The sequence below is a fragment of the Corvus hawaiiensis genome, chromosome 2, assembly GCF_020740725.1.
Source record: "Corvus hawaiiensis isolate bCorHaw1 chromosome 2, bCorHaw1.pri.cur, whole genome shotgun sequence".
NCBI classification, from domain to species: Eukaryota; Metazoa; Chordata; class Aves; order Passeriformes; family Corvidae; genus Corvus; species Corvus hawaiiensis.
The window spans coordinates 1,039,958-1,059,328 of NC_063214.1; the positions used below are offsets into that span (position 1 = coordinate 1,039,958).

Below are 19,371 nucleotides of genomic sequence, written 5' to 3' on the forward strand. Positions count from 1 at the left end.
CGACCATACAACAGGGCTGCTGTATCCTGTTGGACATCATAGAACCATCGAATAGTCAGGGCTAGAAAAGGCCTCCAAGGTCATCGCGTCCCCCAGCACTACAAGGCCACCGCTAACCCGTGTCCCCAAGTGCCACCCTCTACCCGGCTTTAAATCCCTCCAGGTATGAGGACTCCACCACTGCCCTGGGCAGCTGTGCCAGGGCTGGATAACCCTCTCGGGATCGGACGGGGCTTGGGGCACCCTGGTCTCGTGGAAGCTATCCCTGCCCATGGCAGGGGGTGGGACTGGATGGGTTTTAAGGTCGCTCCCAGCCCAAATCCTGTGATTGCACGATACGAGCACCCGCTCCACGTCATAGGGATGGCGGGCAGGACTGCATTTCCCGGCGTGCCGCGCGGCGCGAGGGGGGTGGGACTTCCTCCCGCACGACCAATCAGGGGCGCCCAGGTGTCGCGGGCGGGGCGGGGGCGGAGGCGGCGAGAAGATGGCGGCCAAAAGCGGCCGGAACGGGCTCCTGGACAAGGTACCGCGCGCGGGGCTCCTCCGCCGCCCCGGGCAGCGCCCCCGGGCACCGCCCCGCCGGCCCCGAGCGTCCCCCCGCCGGCCCCGGCATCCACCCTTCGCTCCTGGGCATCCCTCCCGCAGCCCTGGGCATCCATCCTTCACCCCTGGGCATCTCCCCGCCAGCCCTGGGCATCCTCAGCCCTAAGCCTCCCCCCTTAGCCCTGAGCATCCCCATTCCTGCGTATCCTCATCCCTGAGAATCCCCCTTCTTCCCTGAGCATCCTCCCTTCAGTCCCAGTCGTCCCCCTCCAACTGCTGTAGATGCTTGTATAAGGAAAAATAAATAGTGGAAAGAATTCTACCCTATTCCCTTACGGCAAAGGGTTTGGCTTCCAATTACTACGTGTGCTGATTAACCCTGGAAGAAAATGCTTGAAAAAGCAGCCACCTAAAATAATTTGGTACCGTGCGCTGATGTGAGAGCTGTGTCCTAATTCTCCATGATTTTAGATCCTTGTGGCCGGTGCTTTTGTGCCTCATAAACCTCGTGGACACGCAGTGACATTCACTGTGTGCCTTGTAATTCCCACGTGCCGGGCCTGGGGGATAACTGGGGCTTTTTTCCCTGTGCAGCTGCAGGGGAAGCAGATCGAGTTTTACATCATATTTTAAAGTGGTTTTTTTCTCCTTCCTGTGGAGGGCAAGGAGCTCTTTGGGCTGGTAGTTAATCAATCCAGCTTGGGAGCTTCCAGAGCAGGAAAATAACACCAGTGAAATTGAGGATTGCTTTAGTGGCAGCTACAATTCCAGCTCCAGTCACTCAACTGTTTGAAATAAGGGATGACTTAGGATAGTCAGGACTCGAACTGATGTGTCACCAAAAAATAATGTAGTTCAGGAGAAGGTGGATGCCTTGGAAAAGCTGAGCTGTTGTGTATGGGAATTGTTACTGGGGAGAGACCCATTCCTGCAGAAGATTTGAATATGGAAGAGTGACAGAGTGCTTTGCTGTTGTTCCGGAGGATGGTTTTAACTGAAATTCCTTGTTTGTGCCTTTTATTTCTCCCCTTGTACAAAGCTAGTTGGGGGTTCTTGAAATTTTCCTCCATCCCCCAAGAGTCTGTGCGTAGCGGTGTGGCTGGAATGTAGGAGTACATCCAAAGGCAGGAATTCAGCCCAACTGTCACTGCCTGGGGGTGGCAGCAGGAGCAGCAAATGTAGAAGCAAAATTAGTAAACCTGGTGGTGTCAGAGCCACCTCAAGCCTGTGACAAGAGGTGTGAGCTGAAACCTGCCCAGGGGCCGGGTACGGTGCTGCTCCGGCGGCTTCTGGGTGCGGATTTGTGTCCTGCCAGGTCTTCCCAAACAGGCAGCCGCTTTCTGGTTTGCCTCCTGTCTTGTGCTCACAACAGGAACAAGCAGGGGGGGACCACATTCCCCTCACTGCCTTTGGTTTCCATTGCAGTGGAAGATTGATGACAAGCCAGTAAAAATTGACAAATGGGATGGTTCAGCTGTGAAAAATTCCTTGGACGACTCTGCCAAAAAGGTGCGTTCTCTCTCTGCTGAGTCGTTCCTCTTGGGAAACTCTGTGATTTTCTGCTCTGCTTTTTGGGGGTTGGTTGTGCCCATATCCATGCTGGGTCTGTGGCATCTCTTGTGATTCCCTCGTGTTTGCGCTTAATCAGGATCAATTATCAGGTGCCTGACGCAGACATTAATTCCCCATAAACTTTCTGCTCAGTTTACCTGTGCCACTGGGATTGTTTCCTTCAAACCCTTCTCTGAAACAGTGTGTCAAAGTCCTGAAAAACGCCCAACAGACTCAGCTGCCTGTTTCTCCCACAGGTCCTCCTGGAGAAGTACAAATATGTGGAAAATTTCCGTTTGATCGACGGCCGCCTCATGATCTGCACAATCTCTTGTCTCTTCGCCATCGTTGCTTTGATTTGGGATTACCTGCACCCTTTTCCTGAATCCAAACCTGTTCTTGCCTTTTGTGTTGTCTCATATCCTTTACAGATCTTATCTTGGTTACCCCAAAAGGGTTTTATTTTCCACAAGAACAAAAGCCTTCGGGATATTCCCATTTTCAGGCCTGTGGGAATTATGCTTCCTGTCGTGTGGAGATCAGCTGACAATCAGACAGTTTTCATGTGATAGGGAAATTCCTGCCTGTCTGGGTGTAATGCCCCTAAATTTGGGTGATCTGAGGGCAGATCCGTTTTTTCATTCTATCCATAGTCTGGTTACAGACATGTTTGCTTTTCCCTAATACCATAGGTCAGATACTGAGAGGGGAAAGAGGGAATTCCTGCCAGCAGCTCTCTGCAGAGGGATCTGGACAGGCTGAATCCATGGGCTGAGGTCACTCTGTGAGGTTCAGCAAAGCAAAGGATTAGTGGTGGCCTTGGCAGGAGGAATGGTGGACTCGGGGAGTGCTTGGACTCCGTGGTCTCGGAGGCCTTTTCCAACCTAAACAATTCTGTGATCCTAAGGGGTTTCATTGTTCCAGGCTGTTCTGGGTGTCTTCCAGAACAAATGGGTGATTTGTCTTGCAGCACTTGAAATTACTTAATTCCGAAAATGGGGAAGAGGAATTGCTTGGTCTGTGCTTAGGAGGAATGCCCAGCAACTCCTTCTGTGGCTTGTTCAGTCTCAGTTTTTCCCACTATCTCCCAACAAATGTTAGGGAATCCCAGACTGGTTTGTATGGAAGGGGGCCTTAAAGCTCGTCCAGTTCCACCTCCTGCCATGGGTAGGGACCCCTTCCACTATCCCAGGTTGCTCCAAGCCCCGTTCAGCCTGGCCTTGGACACTTCCAGGGAGTGAATAATAAACTATTCAAGTTCAAATTAATTACTTCATTTCTCATGCTAATGAAGCATCAGCCAAACGTCCTGTTCGGAATTAAAGTGTCACGAGAGGTGGTTAAACAATGGTGTCTGAGGGGATCCAAGCGACTTCTCTGCCTAATTTCTGCTTCTCCTTGCACCTTCTTAATTTCCTTGACTTTCTCTGCACCTATTTTGTGATGATGGGAATCCTGACCATTTATACCTCGTACAAAGAGAAGAGCATTTTCCTGGTGGCTCACAGGAAGGACCCGGCGGGGATGGATCCCGACGACGTCTGGCAGCTCTCCTCCAGCCTCAAACGGTACCTGGCTTAGCCAGCGGGCACCACTGCCCTCCCTCCCTCGCCAGAGATCACCCTAAACGCTGCCTTTTCCTTTGAAACCTGCAAATCCATTCTGCTCCATCAAAGTCCATGTCCCAGTCTAGGAATGGGAGCGGCTCCAAGTGGTTTTCTGCCACAAACGTTCACGTTTCGCTTCTCTTTAAGGCAGGGGATAAAAGCCTTTAGTTGTGTTAATTGTGAGTGCCCAGGTGGGACCTCCAGTCCGGGAGGGTTTTCCCCTTAAACAAGAGGGGGATTTCTGTCCCGACTGGGATCCTGCTCTGAGGTCTGTCTTCCCCTGGCGCAGGTTCGATGACAAGTACACCCTGAAGCTGACGTTCATCAGCGGGAAAACCAAACAGCAGAGGGAAGCCGAGTTCACCAAATCCATCGCCAAGTTCTTCGATAACAACGGGACGTTAGTCATGGAGGCCTACGAGCCAGAGGTGTCCAAGCTGCACGACAGTCTGGCCCTGGAGAGGAAAACAAAATGATTCGGACCCCGCCCGCCTCCCGGGAGCCTGCTAAATTAACACCAATAAAGTCAAATGGCAAAGAAAGTGAATCATGGCCTCTCTTTTTGTCCTGAAGTCCTATTGCATTTTGCATAAGCAGGAATTTTAATCTTGGACCCAAGATTTGTTGAAGCTCATGGCTAAGCTTGGTCTGTGTGCCTGCCTTCCTGGCTCTGAGGCGGACCCCAAAGTTGGATTTTGGGGAGCCCCGGGAGGAGAAACACATCACCAATGCTGCCCCAGCATCCTCTGCTTTTCCTGGCACTGCTTTATCACATGGCTCTGTGTCCAGGGGGTTTTACCAATCCCACCTTTCTGTTTTGTGTTAGGAGTTCAGGACAAAACCCTTCTGTGAAACAACCGTCCCCTCGCAAACAAGTTTGCTTTATTTTTGTATTTATCTAATTGGGGGTAGAGGATTGTTTTATATAAAAACCTTTTATGTGTTGGGGGGGGAGAATCAAATATGCTACTTCTGTGTGCTCAGCCACGAAGCTTCCCAGAAAGTGTAAAAGATTTTCCAAGCTGTGTCTGTCTGTCCCGCGGTTCCCTTGTGGCATCTCCTGTTCCACACGTCCCTTCTATAAACTGGCATTTTTTAAAAGAGAGATTTTTTTGGGTTGTTTTTTCAATAAAAGGGAAGAACAGACATCAAATGTGTCCTGGAGCATCTCTGGGGTGTTTCATGGCTGGGGAGGGAATCCCAGTTCACAGAATTCTCAGGGTTGGAAGAGTCCTGGCATTCCCCCAGCACCACCACAATCTTGTCACCTAAACCTCGTCCCCAGGTGCCACATCCAGGCTCCAGCGTTTCACCCAGCGAACAATGCACCCACCTGGGCCCAGGGACTTGGGGATGACCATTCCTTCAGGATTTGTGAGGCTTCATTCATCTCCCCATGACTGACTTCCAGCCATGGGAGCTGGATATCCTGAGGTTTGGTATTAAAGACTGAGGAAAGGAGACATTAAATACCTCTGCCTTTCCTCCCCCCCCAGAAACAGTGCTGCCTTCCACATCCAGTAAAGGATGGAGACACTTAGCCCTCCTGTCGCTCCCAGTGGATTTAGAGACACCTTTTTTGTTGTCTTTAACTTCAGTGGCCAAATTAAGCTCCAGTTTGGCTTTGGCCCTTCTCATTTTCTCCCTATATAACCTCACACCATCCTCGTGCTCCCTCCAGGTTTCCTGCCCTTCCTTCAAGAACTGATACACTCTCTTTTTCCCCCTGAGCTCCACCCCAAGTTCCCTGTTTAACCAGGACAGGCTTTCTCCTATGTCCCATGGGCACAGGCTGCTCCTCATGCTTTAGGATTTCCTTCTTCAAGCACGTCTGGCCTTCCTGGACTCCCTTGCCCTTCAGGACTGACTCCTGTGTAAACCACACCACAGTCAAAAATCCCAAAATTCCACCGATGGCACCAGCCTCTAGGCCATGTATTAATCAGGGTGGTTTTCCTCTTTTCCTGTTCCTTTCAGTATTCCCCCCGGTACTGAAGGAATTGAGGACACGACCTGTGCACCTGCTCCTTTGTCCAATTGTCCCTGTGCCCTGAAGTCCCTTTGCATTCTCCCAGGTCTTTTTCCTTCATCTCCTCTCTGCCAACAGCAACAGTGGCTAACAGTCAGAGGTGGCACAGATCACAGAGTTTCCTATTACTGTCCCTTCTCTGGGCCCCAGGGACGGAGCAGACTTCCCTGTGGGACGGCTCTGGTTGGCTTATCACGGCCTCCGTTCCCTCGGAAGGCAGTGGATAAAGATGACTCATTTTGATCTTGTAGAGCTGGTTGGGCTTGGCTGGCTCACCCCAGGGAACCCCCAGATGGACCTTCATGATTTTCCGCCCTCTCCACATCCATTCCATAGGAGCACCTGGGAAGGCAAGGGCGGCCGGGAGGGGACTTTCCTGGCACCTCAAGCAGGGTCCTGCCTCCATCCCTTCTCTTGGCTCCCCTCCTGCCTGTTGGGGAGAGGGTCGGCAGCGGCTCCACCAGTCAATCTCCTCCTGATATTCCACCATTCCAGTTGCCCCGTAGGAGCGCCGGAGCCTCAGCACATCGCCTGCTCACACCTGCACAGGTATTGTCCCTGCTGCCCTCGGGCACCGGCGCCAGGCTCCGGTATCCCGACAGCTGGATCCCCGCCCGCTTCCTTGGCCCCGCCGAGCGCCTGATCCGGCCCCCCCGCTCCGGGAGCTGCAGGAAGAGGCGGAGCGAGGCGGCCGCGGCGCGGCGGCGGCGGCGGGAGGAGCGGGGTCTGCGGGGATGGGGGGGATGGGGGGATGCGGGAATGCGGAGAGGGGGGAGTGCGGGGATGGAGAGAATGCGGGAGAGGGGAATGCGGCGGGGGTCGCGGCACGGAGGGGATGGGGGGTCGGTGCTTGCAAGGTGTAGGAGGGTCAGGGGACTGGGACTGGGGGGTCACGGGGGGGTTGGTGCATGCGGGGTGTAGAGGAGTAGGGCTGTGGGGGTGTCGGGGGGTACACGGGGAGAAGCTGGGTATTGCAGGTGGATCGGGGGGATCAGTGCCCGCGGGGGTGAAGGGGGGTCAGGACACGTGACGGGGGATGCACGGAGGGAATGTCTGTCCCTGGGGAGGTCAGTGCATGCTGGGGTGTAGGGGGTTTGTGGGTGAGCGTAGGTGCGTAGGGAGATTGGGGGTGCATGGAGAGTGAAGGGGTGCATGGGCACAGGGACTCTGGGCTAGGGACACCGGGGGAACTGAAGGGAGTGGGAGCTTGGGGGTCCTGGTGTAGTGCAGGAGGTGCACAGCCCTTGGGAACAGCCTGGACGTGGGCACCGTGGGTGAAGCAGGGGAGCCTGTGCAGTGCAGGGGAACAGCACGGACGGGCAGGAAAGGGGGTGTGACCCCACCGAGAGGCTCTGCTCTCATCCCCCTCTCCCACCCTGCTCAGGCCCCAGCGGGAACCTCAGGGAGGCCACCATGTCCCAGGCCACCACCTGCCTCAAGGTGAGCCTCCATCCCTATCCCCTCGTAGCGGCCACCCCTTCCTTTTGCCAAGATTTAACCCTTTACATCTGACTTTCCCACTCTTCCAGCAGCAGGGGGACGGTGGGGAGAGCCCCCCACCACTGCCACCACCACCGGGATCCCCGCATGTTTTCCCTCGGGAGACGCTCTTCCGACAGGCAGGTGGGGTCACCTACCGCATCCCGGCTCTGCTCTACGTCCCCCCGGATGATTCCTTCCTGGCCTTTGCCGAGAAGCGCTCCTCGGCCCGGGACGAGGATGCCAAGTACCTGGTGCTGCGGCGGGGCCGCCGGCACGGCTCCTCGGTCAAGGTAAAAATCTCCCCGGGCTGTAGGAACAAGAGATGGGGGCGATGCCGGGTGACTCCAGGGTGCAGCGACAGCGGTGCATCCCGTGGCTGAGCCCCGTTTTCCTCCTTGCCGGCAGTGGGGTCTCATGGAGGAGCTGTCGGCATTGGCTCTGCCCGGCCACCGCACCATGAACCCCTGTCCTCTCTACGACGCCAGGAGCGGCACCGTCTTCCTCTTCTGCATCTGCGTGGAGCAGGGAAAGACGGAGCGATGCCAGATCCTGAGCGGCTGCAGCGCCGCGCGCCTCTGCTTCGCCACCAGCGCCGACGGCGGCCGCGGCTGGACCGCGCTGCGGGACGTGACGGACGAAGCCATCGGTGCCGACCTGTCCCGGTGGGCCACCTTCGCCGTGGGGCCGGGCCACGGGGTACAGCTGGACTCGGGGCGGCTGGTGGTGCCGGCCTACACCTACTACGTGCACGGGTGCCTGTGCGGGGCCGTGCGGCTGCCGTGCTTCACCCGGCAGCATTCCCTCGTCTTCTACAGCGACGACGGCGGGCGCCACTGGCACAAGGGTGCCCTGCTGGGCGGAGAGCGGACGGGCGAGTGCCAGGTGGCCGAAATCCGCGGCGCCCAGCAGCCCCTGCTGTACTGCAGCGCCCGTGCGCCGCGGGGCTGCCGGGCCGTGGCGCTCAGCTCCGACCGCGGGCTGCGCTTCGAGCGGCCGGCGCGGTGCGAGGCGCTGGGCGAGCCGCCGCGGGGCTGCCAGGGCAGCGTGGTCAGCTTCGCCGCGCCCGCCCGCGCCGCCCAGGCGCCCACCTGGCTACTGTACTCCCACCCCACGGACCGGCACCGCCGGCGCGATTTGGGCCTCTATGTCAACCCCTCGCCGCTGGACGGGGCGGGCTGGCGGCGCCCGTGGCTGCTGCACACGGGGCCGGCCGGCTATTCCGACCTGGCCGTCTGCCCCGGCGGCCTTTTTGGGTGCTTGTTCGAGTGCGGCGCCAGCAGCGCCTGCGAGGAAATCACCTTCTGCCTCTTCATCCTGGACCCCTCTGGCGATCAGAACCTCACGGCTTCCTAAAATAGACCCATTTTAGGCAGTGCAGTCGCTCCTGAGCATCGGCAGCCGGATCCAGTGAGCACGGCAGTGCCGAGACCTCACCAGGATATTTCAGCTACATCAGGAGACTCAGCACCGTGTACCTTTTATTTATTTACGGCTTTTTAATCACCCGTCAGATGTTGTCGGTGACCTGCGGCAGTGGAGGATCTGCTCTGGTCCGAAATGCCGCTGTTTCTCAAAAATCAGCATTTTTTGCCTGGTAGCAGCAGAAAAGCAGAAGGTGCCAGCAAGAGCAGCTGGTTCCCTGAGGAAAAAGTACCCAAAAATCTTGCTTTAGTTAAAAACATTCCCGTTCCTTTGTTCCTGCAGGTGGCAGATAATTCCCAGTTTTTACCTTTTTTTATCCTGTTTTCTTCACTTGCCAGCTTCAGACTGAGTTACTCCCTGCCTCCTAGGGAAAGGTGCTCAAATCTTGGGATGGGGGGTGTTTCATTCTGCTCTATAGGGAACGGGCTGTAGCATCCCGACAGTGACAGTGACCTCACATCCCTGTGCTGCTGTCAAATAAAATCCTCCCAAAATATAAGAAATCCAGTCAATACTGGGAAAATCCCAACGGAGCTGACCCTGCCCCGCAAGGATGTAGGATGGCCCTGAGCGTGGCACCTCCCACTCCATCCTGGTGCTATGTTTGGGGTATGAGAGGCAGGATGGGGACAGGATGGAAGCAGACACGATGACTGCAAGGCAGGGCAGGAGCAGGCAGGATGGGCAGAAGATCAAATCGGGACGGGCGCAGGCAGGATGTGGACAGGGACGGGCAGGATGGGAGCAAGATGGAATGGGGACAGGCAGGATGGGGCCAGACAAGAGAGGGACAGAAGACAAAATGGGGACAGACAGGAGGGAGACAGGCAGGATGCAGCTGAGGACAGAGCAGGATGGGGCCAGGGCAGAATGGGGAAAGGGGCAGGGACAGGCAAGATGAGGCTGGGGCAGGACAGGGACAGATAAGAGGGGGACAAGCAGGATAGGGACAGAGGGGCAGGGATGGGGACAGGGACAAGCAGGACGGGGACCAGCACCACACCGCCCTCCCCAGCCAGCGTGGCGGATCCGGGGCACCCCCCCCCCCACCCCTTTTCCCCCCAAAGGCGGGGCCTCTCCGCCCCTTTTCCCCCGGCTTCTCCCGGCGGCGGCGGCGGCGGCCGGATGCGGGCGCTGAGGCTGGGGAGTGCTGGGGGTAATTGGGGATATTTGGAGCACTGGGGCCACTGAGGATACTGGGGGCACCGGGGATACTGCGGGTACTAGGGGCACTGCTGGGGACTAGGGGCGCTGAGGGCACTGGGGACACTGGGAGCGCTGAGGGTGCTGGTGGCGTTGCTGGGACAGGAGACACTGTGGGTACTTGGAGCACGGCGAGCGCTTGGGATACGGGGTGTTCTGGGGGCGCTGCTGGGACTGGGGGCGCTGGGGGCAGTGGAGGTACTGGGGATTCTTGGAGCACTGGGGGCGCTGGGAACACTGGGGGCGCTGGGGGTGCTGGGGGCGCTGCTGGCGCTGCTGCCGCCCCCCGCCCCGGCCGAGACGTTCTCTGCGATGCTGAGCGTGCGGGGAGCGCTGGGCGCCGAGCGCCGCCTGCTCCGCCGGCTCCGCTCCTACCTGCGGGACGAGAGCTCCCGCCTGCGCCGCCTCCGCAGGTACCGCCACCCCCCAACCGCGCCGCGGCCACGGGTGGGGCACCCGCAGCATCCGCTCCCCTCCAGCCACCCATCCCGCCCCCCAGCCCCAGGGGTGGGTGATTCCCTGGCTACGAGGAGGGGTTAACCCATCCCCACCTTCCCCGCAGCACCCAGTTTTTGGGGGTGGCCCTAAATAAGAGGATGGTGGGAGGATGGGAAGCTCAGACCGGACACAGCTCACGCCCCACTTCCCCCAGCCGTCCCCCTGGAGGGGGACATGGTTCCCCCACCCACGGAGATCTGGGTCGCAGCATCCCCAGGGCACGGGCCATCCCCACACACCCACCAGGGATGGGGTCAGACAATCCCTCCGCTCTGGCTTGGCCAAAGAGTGGACACTGAGGCAAAGCTGCCCAACAATGGGGAGGACTCCAGCCCCCACCCAGGTGGTGACAACACTGAGGAGCATCAAAGTGTCCCCCAGTGGGTGCCTTGTAGGTTCTACGAGAAGGTCCAGGCGCTGCACCAGGACCCCAAGGCCTCGGTGGAGAACCCCTTGCTGGCCTTCAGCCTCATCAAGCGCCTCCACTCTGACTGGCCCAACGTCATCTACAGCGACGAGGTCACCAGGAACACCCAGGGTACGGGGAAGATGCTCAGCCGTGTGTCCCCTCTGTCACCTGAGCAGAGCCAGGAGGTGGTAGGGAGAGGATGGAGGACCAGGAGAATTGATAGAAGAGTGGAACATGTGGAAGAACAGGAGAACGGATGGAGAGCAACGGTCAATGGGTAGAGGAACAGGAGAAGGGATGGAGGAGACAGGGAATAGATGGAGGGCCTGGGGAATGGGTAGAGAAGCAAGAAAATTGTTGGAGGAGCAGAATGGATGGAGGAGCAAGGGAACAGATGGAGATGGAGAACAGGTGTAGGAGCAGGGGAACGGATGGAGGAGCAGGACGTGGGGTGCCCAGGGAGAAGAGACGATAAGGGTGGTTGCACCTCAGAATTTTGTTTATCCCTCCCCATACCTCCTTCCCACCCTGCAGCACTCCATGCTGGCCTCGAGGAGGTAGAGCAGGAGCTGCCTGGAACTGAGGACCTGGATGGGGCAGCCAGGGCGCTGATGCGGCTGCAGGACGTCTACGCACTCAGCGTCAGGGGCTTGGCCAAAGGCGTCTTCCAGAGAGCCGGGCACCCGCCTCTCTACAGCCCTGGCCGGCGTGTCTCCCTCTCTGCCGACGACTGCTTCCATGTGGGAAAGGTGAGGGGAAGCCCCATAAAGCTCCACAAAGCTTCTCCAGCCCGGGATGTTTCTTCCACAGGAATAGACACTGAGGGTTCTTTACATGGGATGAGATGGAAGTGCAGGTGCAAATGGGGATGGAGATTGAGATGGGGATGGAACAGGAAAGGAAGGGATGGGACAGGATGGGGATGATGTGGGAGGGAATGGGGATGGAGATGGCAATAGGAAAGTGACACATGTCATGGTACAGGATGGGGGGTAATTGCAATGGGATGGCATGACATGGCATGAGGGGATAGGAGGGGATGGGATGGGATGGGATGAGATGGGATGGGATGGGATGGGATGGGATGGGATGGGATGGGATGCAGGCCAGGCTGGCCCAGCTGGCAGGTGCAGGGGATGTGTTGCCTTGCAGGTGGCCTATGACACAGGTGACTATTACCACGCCATTGCGTGGCTGGAGGAGGCTGTCAGCCTCTTCCGCCTCTCCTATGGCAGCTGGAACCTGGAGGACCGGAGCAGCCTGGAGGATGCTCTGGACCATCTGGCCTTCTCCTACTTCATGGTACAGCCATGAGTCCCCTCCCCATTGCCAGTGTCCAGCAGAGCCAGACCATGGGTGGGAGGATGGATGTTCATGGAGTCTCCACTCCCCTATCCAGGCTGGAAACATCTCTCACGCCTTGAGCCTCTCCAGGGAGTTTCTCCGCTATGGTATGTGGGACAACCCTGGATGCAGCAGGAAGAGGGGAAAGATTTTGGGATTTCCCCATCACCTCTTCATGGCAACAGCCTCCCTCACCCCATTTCTTGCCCCATGTGGGGTAATTCTCCCGGGACTGATGCCGGGGAAGGGGGTTGATGGGGATGCGGCATTCGGGGTGACACCACCTCCCCGGCAGATCCCAGTAACCAAAGGGTGTCAAGGAACGTGGCCAAGTACAAGAAGCTGCTGGAGGTGGGGACGGGGGCAAGTGCCAGCCCCCTACAACGCCCCAACAGCACCCGCCTGCAGAGCCGTGATGCCTACGAGGAGCTGTGCCAGCGCCCCAGGGGGCAGGTGGGACTGGCAGGGGTGCCATGGTCCCCACTGCTGCTGTTCCCCCCCTCACAGCCTCCTTGGTCCCCTTTCTCCCCAGCCAGCCCCAGAGCGGCTCCTGCACCTCGGCTGCTCCTATGAGACCAACAGCAGCCCCTACCTCCTCCTCCAGCCTGCCAAGAAGGAGATGGTCCGGATCCAGCCCTATGTGGCTCTGTACCATGATTTCATCACCGATGCTGAGGCTGAGACCATCAAGGGGTTGGCAGGGCCCTGGGTGAGCTGTCCCCATCTCCAGGGATGTCCCTTTCCTGCAGCAGGGTGCCCCAGGAGATCCTGATCCAGGGTGAATGCAGAGATAGGAGAGGTTTTAAGGCCAAAGCCTCCTCCAGGGAGTTCAGATGGGACAGGGCTTGGAGCAACCTGGTCTAGTGGAAGGTGTCCCTGCCTATGGCAGGGGGGTGGTACTGGATGATCTTGGAAGGTCCCTTCCAACCCAAACCAGTCTAGGATTCTGTGAGACCCCGGGGATGATGACCCCAGCTCCATCTGAGCCCCCCAAAAGATTTTTTGGAAGAAACCAGGTCCACGGATACACCTAAACCGCTTCCCAACCAGGCTTGACTTGGTGATACGTACTGCATTGCCTCCACCTGCTGCCACTGCTTCCCTCACCCCAGCGGGACCCCTTGGGGTGGGATGTTTGGCAACCAGCTGGTACAAACCCACCAGCTTCAACCCTGACCACGGCCCCTGCTTGGTGTGAGGGTCCCCATGTGTAGCAACATGCATCCCCCATGTGTCCTTCAGCTGCAGAGATCCGTGGTTGCCTCTGGGGAGAAGCAGCAGAAAGCCGAGTACCGGATAAGCAAGAGGTAGTAGCCACCCCTCCCTTGTCCTCCGGCCAGCGGGACCACCGTGGCTGCATGGCCACCTCTGAGTGGCCATGCTGGGAGGCCTGGCTCCTCCAGCAGTGCCCTGAGGGTAAAGCCCAGCCACGCATGAATTCGGGGGGCTGAACATGGGGTGGTCCCACAGTGCCTGGCTGAAGGACACGGCTGACCCAGTGGTGCGGGCGTTGGATCAGCGCATCGCTGCTGTCACTGGCCTGGACCTGCGGCCACCCTACGCCGAGTACCTGCAGGTGGTCAACTACGGCTTGGGAGGCCACTACGAGCCACACTTCGACCACGCCACGGTCAGGGAGCTGCTAGGGTGGGCCGTGGGGGAACCATGGGGTGACGCCCAGAGTGGTGCTCCTGGGGAGGACTCTAGGATGCTCCTGGAGGTGGTTCATGGGGTGGACTCAGGGGTGGTCCCTGGGATGTTCCTGGGTATGGACCCTGGGCTGGCCTTTGAGGTGATTCCTCAGATGTTCCTGAAGAAGAACTCTTGGGTAGTCCCTCAGATATTCCTGGAGATGGGCCCTGGGATGTTCCTCATGATGCCCCTGGGATGGTACCCAAGGGAAGACCCTGAATGGTTCCTGGGGGTGTCCCCATGGTGATCCCTGGGTTATTCCCCAAGATGTTCCTAGTGATGGACCCTGGGATGGCCCCTGGCAGGGGTAGGATAGGTGGTCCCAGGATGGTGATCCCTGGGTGGCTGCCTGGGGTATTCCTTGGAGGGGAAGGAAGGAGGGAGGGAGGGGGGAAGGAGGTAAGGGAAGGCAGGCAGGCAGGAAGGAAGGAAGGAAGGGAGAAGAAGGGAAAGGGAGGGATTTTCCAGGGGGGAGCAGGGTGGGGCAGCTTAGAGCTGCTGGGGTGTGAGGTGCGCCTGGGCTGGGCTGTGTCAGTGTAGGACTGACTGTCCTCATGGGACTGACCATCCCACCTCCCCTTTTGGAGCAGTCCAAGAAGAGCCCCCTGTACAGAATGAAGTCAGGCAACAGGATCGCCACAATCATGATCTATGTGAGTCCTCCCTCATTTCCAGGCCTGGAGAGACGGCACTGGCTTGGTGCCGTCTCTCTCAGGGTATGGGATGGGTAAGGGCAGCCCTAAAACACTGCAGTGGGTGGGAAATGCCAGTGCCTGTGGAGTATTCAGGAGTTTGTGCTGTGGCAAAGTGAGGGGAACAGAGCTGGGGCCCAAGGGAGGTTTTGTGCCTCAGTTTCCCTGTGCAAAGGAGCATCACAGGGAAAGGGGGATCCATGGCTCCTATTTGTGGTCCTTTTCCAGCTGAGTGCAGTGGAGGCTGGAGGCTCCACTGCTTTCATCTATGCCAACTTCAGCGTGCCCGTGGTCAAGGTGAGGGGGACATGTGGAATCGCTGGAAGCAGGGAAGTGAGGATGCTGCTCTCTGTATCTCAGCTCTTGCAGGGAATTGTGGTCAAGCCTCTCCTGACGCCAATCCCCAGCCCCGGGGCTCCCTAATCTCTTTTGGGGTGCCAAAATCGAGTCTTGGGGACCCCAGCTCTGTTTTAGGGTGCCAAAACCATCTCTGCTCCACAGAATGCGGCTCTTTTCTGGTGGAACCTGCGGAGGAACGGGAACGGTGACGGGGACACCCTCCACGCCGGCTGCCCCGTCCTGGCCGGGGACAAGTGGGGTGAGAGACGTTACCAGGTGTCACCCCAGGGTCACACGGGGTTGGAGGGACAGCTCCATCAGCAGGGAGGCAAGGGGGGCTGGGAATGCCCAGATATCCTGGATAACAAGGAAAAAGTTCACCGATACCAATGCAGGGTTAGAGAAGGGTGCAGAGGGATGGGAACAGACAGAGGTCCGTGTCCTTGTCTGTTCCAGTGGCGAATAAGTGGATCCATGAACACGGGCAGGAGTTTCGGCGGCCCTGCAGTGCTGACCCACAGGACTGAGCCGCCGTAGGATCACAGATGTGACATCTGCAGGTGGCAAAGCCACCCCGGCACAGCGTGGCCCCAAGGGCGGAGCAAGGGAGGGAGGAAGGGAGGGAAGGGGGTAGCAGCGGAGCAGGGAGTGATCGGGAGAGGCATTTGCTCGACCATGGCCAAACTGGGTGGAAATAAAGTCAAAAGAGACTAAACTGGAGTCTGTTCTGGGATGCCAAACGCTATCCCTGGGGCTCCCATCTGTTTTGGAATGCCAAAATCCAGTCTCGGGGAGAAGGCAGCTCCTTCTAGCCGTCCTAGGCACCCCCCCCCCCCCCGCCCCCCCGCCTGCCTGCAGACAAGTTCCCTTTCTCCACCTTGACCGCAGCTCCTACGTGACTGGAAGGCAAAGAGCCGGCGGCCGGGATGCCCGGCAGCGCACGGAGATCGGGCCGGAGCCCACGCTGAGCCCCGGCACTTCCCGTGGGCGACAGCCCGGCTGAATGAGGGTCACGCTGGAGGGGACACCTCTGGCACAGCAGCTCCCCAGCCCTACCCCGCCTCATTGTCCTGGGTGGTTTCCCATTCCCTGGTCCTTGCTCTGTGCCCAGCGATGGTGCTGTAGAGGTTTCCCATTCCCTGGTCTTTGCTCTGTGCCCAGCGATGGTGCTGTCGAGGTTTCCCATTCCCTGGTCCTTGCTCTGCGCGGGTTTATTCAAAGCCTCAGGCCTCAGGTGTCCGGTGCCGTGCGGGCGGGGCTCTCTTCGCTTGCTTGGCTAGCCTGGGTTTTGTTAGCTTAGGCAAGAAGGGGTTTTTTTTTTTTTCCTTTTTTTCTGGCTTTGGAGACTGTAGGAGCAATCCTTCGGCAGCTTTTTTTTTTCCCCTGAACTGTTCGGTTTGGTTTTGGTCCGAGATCGGAGTCGACGGGACGAGCGTCGGCCGGGGGCCGGCGGGACGGAGAGGGGCCGCTCCGCCCCGGCCCCAGAGCTCGGGACAGCCGAGCCAACAAGAGAAAGGACACCAAATCCACCGGCTTCATCTGCTGTGAGGAGGGGACCCACGCCAGGGATTCACCAGGTTCCCATCTGTTTTGCCTGTTTTTGCTGCGTGAACCCTTTGGTTTTTTTCCTTCCCTGAGACAGGAGCCGGCGCCATTTTTTTTTCTTCTCCAGCACGTTGCGCCGTCGTGGTTTTTTTTCCTTTCCCTGGCATTTTGTTGTTGTTTTGGGGGGGTTTTGGTTGTTTTTTTTTGTTTGTTTGTTTTTGTTGTTGTTGTTGTTGTTGTTGTTGTTGTTGTTGTTTGTTTGTTTTGGGAGGAGGGGTTGGTTTGTTTTTGGTTTTGGTGGTTTTTATCCGGTGTGTGTGGGTATGGGGGGGTGGGGGGGCGGCGGTGGTAAGGTCGGACAATTCAATATCTGGCATTTATTCAATTTCTTTTTCCGCGCCGTGTGGGCACTCTGTCAATAAACGATTGGGGGGTTTTCACTAGTGTTAATCTCCTATTGGCAGAAAGGGATTGTTGGAACCCTTTTTTTTTTAGATGAAACACTCATTCCAGAGCGTTTTTCTCCTAAACTTGTCTCTAAACCGAGACACTCATCTAGGTGACATTTGGATGAGATTCAAATCCTCCAGGATGGAAACCCAGCTTCCCAGGGAGGTCTAAGTCACCATGTCACCTGTTGGCCTCTATCCCAGCTTGCAGGAAAAGGACAAAAATCGGGGAGGGGGATAGAAACGGCAGGCAGACCTCTCCCAAGGCTCTCCTGCTTGCTTTGGGTTCAAAAATGTGCGTTTATCACTCCTTGGCTGTGTTCATCCAGCCGTGGATTAACCTTTCCGTAGGCACACAGGGATAGGGGGTGAGCTGCAAGGAGCATTTGGGCAGGACAGCAGGAGCTGGAGCACTGGGAAGAGGCTCCAGCAGCCCTTTGGGGTTGTTAAACCTGCCTGAATGTAAAACAGCCTGGAAGATTTCCAGTTTCTCCCAGTTCCTGCTTTTCAGCCAGGAACAACCACCACAGGACTCAGAGAAGGCTGAACAGAGCACAGGTTACTTACCAGCCCCAGTGCTGGGGTTTATTACTTCCAGATGTTTCTGTACACGTGGGAGTCACTGGTCACGGAAAGGAGGGGGAAAAGCGAAAGCTGTGGCTAAACTCCCCCCTCCTCCCCACACTGGGGTGCAGGGAAGGGATGGGGCAGCATTTTAGATGACAAGAGGCTTCCGTGAGTCACCAGAAAAACCCAAGGGTTGGGTCTGGCACAGGAACAGCTGGATCAACCCCCTTCCTCCACAGGCTGCTCCGAGGAGCCCAAGAATCACAGCTAAAGGGAAAGCAGGAATTCCTACTCCAGGCTTTTCACAAATGCTTTATTTGTAGGCGAGGGAAACAGACACAGAACAAGACAAGACCAGGATGAGGCTGACATGGGACACAGCGTGTGGTTTCCAGAGAACTGACGCGCACACACACACACACACACACACACACATTTTCCTTCTGGAAACAGCAGCACGTGGCAAGAGGTCACCCTGCCACACTGGGAAAGCTCAGCCACAACTGGCCAAGCATCCGGCAGCAAAACTTGGAGCAAACAGCCGATCCCATTCCCGCCGTGTTGGATGCCACCAAAGGGTGCAGCATCGTGGGACGGATGACACAACCAAGGGATGCAGGTCTGGGCAACGCAAAGGGCACTTCCAGGCTGTGAGCAGAGCGCCAGGCTCAGAGACGGGTGGGAGAATGCACTAGGGCCAAGATTTCTTGGAAGTGACAAGCCATAAGCTCAATTTTTTGACCTTGCCTAAAGATCCAGGTCTAGATTTCCAGGAGTGTTGATGACCAGTTCAAACCAGTGAACAGCTGGTTGCCAGGCACCTCCACACAGCCCTTTTCGCAGGCCTTCCTGCTCCCAAAAGAAAAGGCAGTAGTGGAGAAGACGAAAAATGTCAGTGCTAAGGTCACAGAATCAGAATAATTTGGGTACAGAACAACCTTAAAGCCCATCCAGTGCCACCCCCTGCCATGGCAGGGACAACTTCCACTACCCCAGGTTGCTCCAAGCCCCGTCCAACTTGGCCTTGGACACTTCCAGGGATCCAGGGGTAGCCACAGCTTCTCTGGGCAACCTGTGCCAGGGCCTAAATTGTAAAAAACCTTTTTCCTAATACCCAGTCGACCCTCCTGGGGGGATTTTCCAAGGTCTGTGTTGCCCAGCTCCACCTTTTGCAAGTCATCCCAACACTGCTTGCAAATCACAAACACGTGGAAAACAGGGCTGGAATGGGCTTCCTCAGGTTGTCCAGGCCCTTCCCTTGCCAAAAGGGGAAAATTCTGGCTGGACAGTCCCAGGCCTGAGTTTAATTCCTTACTCAGGGGTTGATTTATTCAAAGCAAGAGTTCAAACTTGCTTTGGCAATACAGGAAATAATCTTTTTCCAACAATCCCAATGCTCCAATCATCTGCAAGTCCCTGATGGCTTTGTCCAGTGCACATAATCTGGCAAAACTCATCCTAGGTCTTAGACATTTCTTTCTTTAATTTATTCAATTAAAATGAAGCCTGCAACAAATCAGCATCCTAAAGTACATCTCCTGCTCCTGCCAAGCCTTGGGATCTTCCATTGGGAAAGTTGTCACTGATCCTCAATCTGACAAGTGAAACAAAACCAAGAGAGGTTTCTAAGTAATCCAAAGGCTTTCTTGCAGGAAAAAGGCAAAGCTGGAAGTTTTTGGGGGGAATTTCTCTATGTCCCTGTTTCTCGTGAGCCAAAGAGAAGATTCCTTCTCTCTGCAGTTACTTTTACCACAGCCTGTGTATCCTTCACCAAATGCCATTTATCCCAGCCTGCAGCCCCCTGGAAACTGCAGCAGGAGCATTAATATTTCTCAGACAAAAGTACAGTCTCAAAAATGTACATGGCTTGACAGAGCCGAAAGGAATTTCCCTTTCCCCCACCCCCACAGTGCTGCTGCTGTCCCTGGAATCCATTTTTTTAATCCAGTACCACATGAGTCCCTGAACAGCCACCTATCCTGGGCAAGGCAGGGCT

At 57.0% G+C, this 19,371-nt stretch overlaps 3 protein-coding genes across 5 annotated transcripts; all 3 read left to right on the plus strand.

The window, feature by feature from the left end:
* The first annotated feature begins 434 nt into the window (after positions 1-434).
* On the plus strand, positions 435-4,850 carry SPCS2 (signal peptidase complex subunit 2). Its single transcript, XM_048328549.1, has 5 exons — positions 435-526; positions 1,972-2,055; positions 2,355-2,515; positions 3,531-3,665; positions 3,994-4,850. Exons 1-5 carry the CDS (start codon positions 488-490, stop codon positions 4,178-4,180), a joined length of 606 nt encoding a protein of 201 aa, XP_048184506.1. The 5' UTR covers positions 435-487; the 3' UTR covers positions 4,181-4,850.
* Positions 4,851-5,945: 1,095 nt separating this feature from the next.
* On the plus strand, positions 5,946-9,140 carry NEU3 (neuraminidase 3). Of its 3 annotated transcripts, none has more exons than XM_048328511.1 (4): positions 5,946-6,282; positions 7,118-7,173; positions 7,263-7,505; positions 7,621-9,140. In XM_048328511.1, the coding sequence occupies exons 2-4, from the start codon at positions 7,147-7,149 to the stop codon at positions 8,566-8,568; spliced, it is 1,218 nt and encodes a 405-aa protein (XP_048184468.1). In that variant the 5' UTR covers positions 5,946-6,282; positions 7,118-7,146; the 3' UTR covers positions 8,569-9,140. The 3 variants fall into 3 exon arrangements, with proteins under 3 accessions (XP_048184468.1, XP_048184476.1, XP_048184482.1); XM_048328519.1 differs by having other exon boundaries at positions 5,949-6,282; positions 7,266-7,505; XM_048328525.1 differs by lacking the exon at positions 5,946-6,282 and having other exon boundaries at positions 6,789-7,173; positions 7,701-9,140.
* A 146-nt stretch (positions 9,141-9,286) lies between these two features.
* Positions 9,287-15,524, plus strand: P4HA3 (prolyl 4-hydroxylase subunit alpha 3). Its single transcript, XM_048295686.1, has 14 exons — positions 9,287-9,349; positions 9,865-10,253; positions 10,734-10,876; positions 11,282-11,496; positions 11,900-12,049; positions 12,147-12,198; positions 12,387-12,544; positions 12,624-12,800; positions 13,334-13,398; positions 13,562-13,721; positions 14,374-14,436; positions 14,704-14,772; positions 14,977-15,073; positions 15,271-15,524. The coding sequence occupies exons 1-14, from the start codon at positions 9,287-9,289 to the stop codon at positions 15,339-15,341; spliced, it is 1,872 nt and encodes a 623-aa protein (XP_048151643.1). The 3' UTR covers positions 15,342-15,524.
* Positions 15,525-19,371: the final 3,847 nt, after the last annotated feature.

Excerpts from the sequence above, each read along its gene's own strand:
- SPCS2 (XM_048328549.1), top strand. The coding sequence starts at position 488 with ATGGCGGCCAAAAGCGGCCGGAACGGGCTCCTGGACAAG. Across the intron at positions 2,056-2,354 it reads TGGACGACTCTGCCAAAAAG|GTCCTCCTGGAGAAGTACAA; the intron begins GTGCGTTCTCTC and ends TTTCTCCCACAG. Across the intron at positions 3,666-3,993 it reads CTCTCCTCCAGCCTCAAACG|GTTCGATGACAAGTACACCC; the intron begins GTACCTGGCTTA and ends CCCCTGGCGCAG.
- NEU3 (XM_048328511.1), top strand. The coding sequence starts at position 7,147 with ATGTCCCAGGCCACCACCTGCCTCAAG. Across the intron at positions 7,174-7,262 it reads AGGCCACCACCTGCCTCAAG|CAGCAGGGGGACGGTGGGGA; the intron begins GTGAGCCTCCAT and ends CCACTCTTCCAG. Across the intron at positions 7,506-7,620 it reads GGCACGGCTCCTCGGTCAAG|TGGGGTCTCATGGAGGAGCT; the intron begins GTAAAAATCTCC and ends CCTTGCCGGCAG.
- P4HA3 (XM_048295686.1), top strand. The coding sequence starts at position 9,287 with ATGACTGCAAGGCAGGGCAGGAGCAGGCAGGATGGGCAGAAGATCAAA. Across the intron at positions 12,801-13,333 it reads AGGGGTTGGCAGGGCCCTGG|CTGCAGAGATCCGTGGTTGC; the intron begins GTGAGCTGTCCC and ends TGTGTCCTTCAG. Across the intron at positions 13,399-13,561 it reads GAGTACCGGATAAGCAAGAG|TGCCTGGCTGAAGGACACGG; the intron begins GTAGTAGCCACC and ends GTGGTCCCACAG.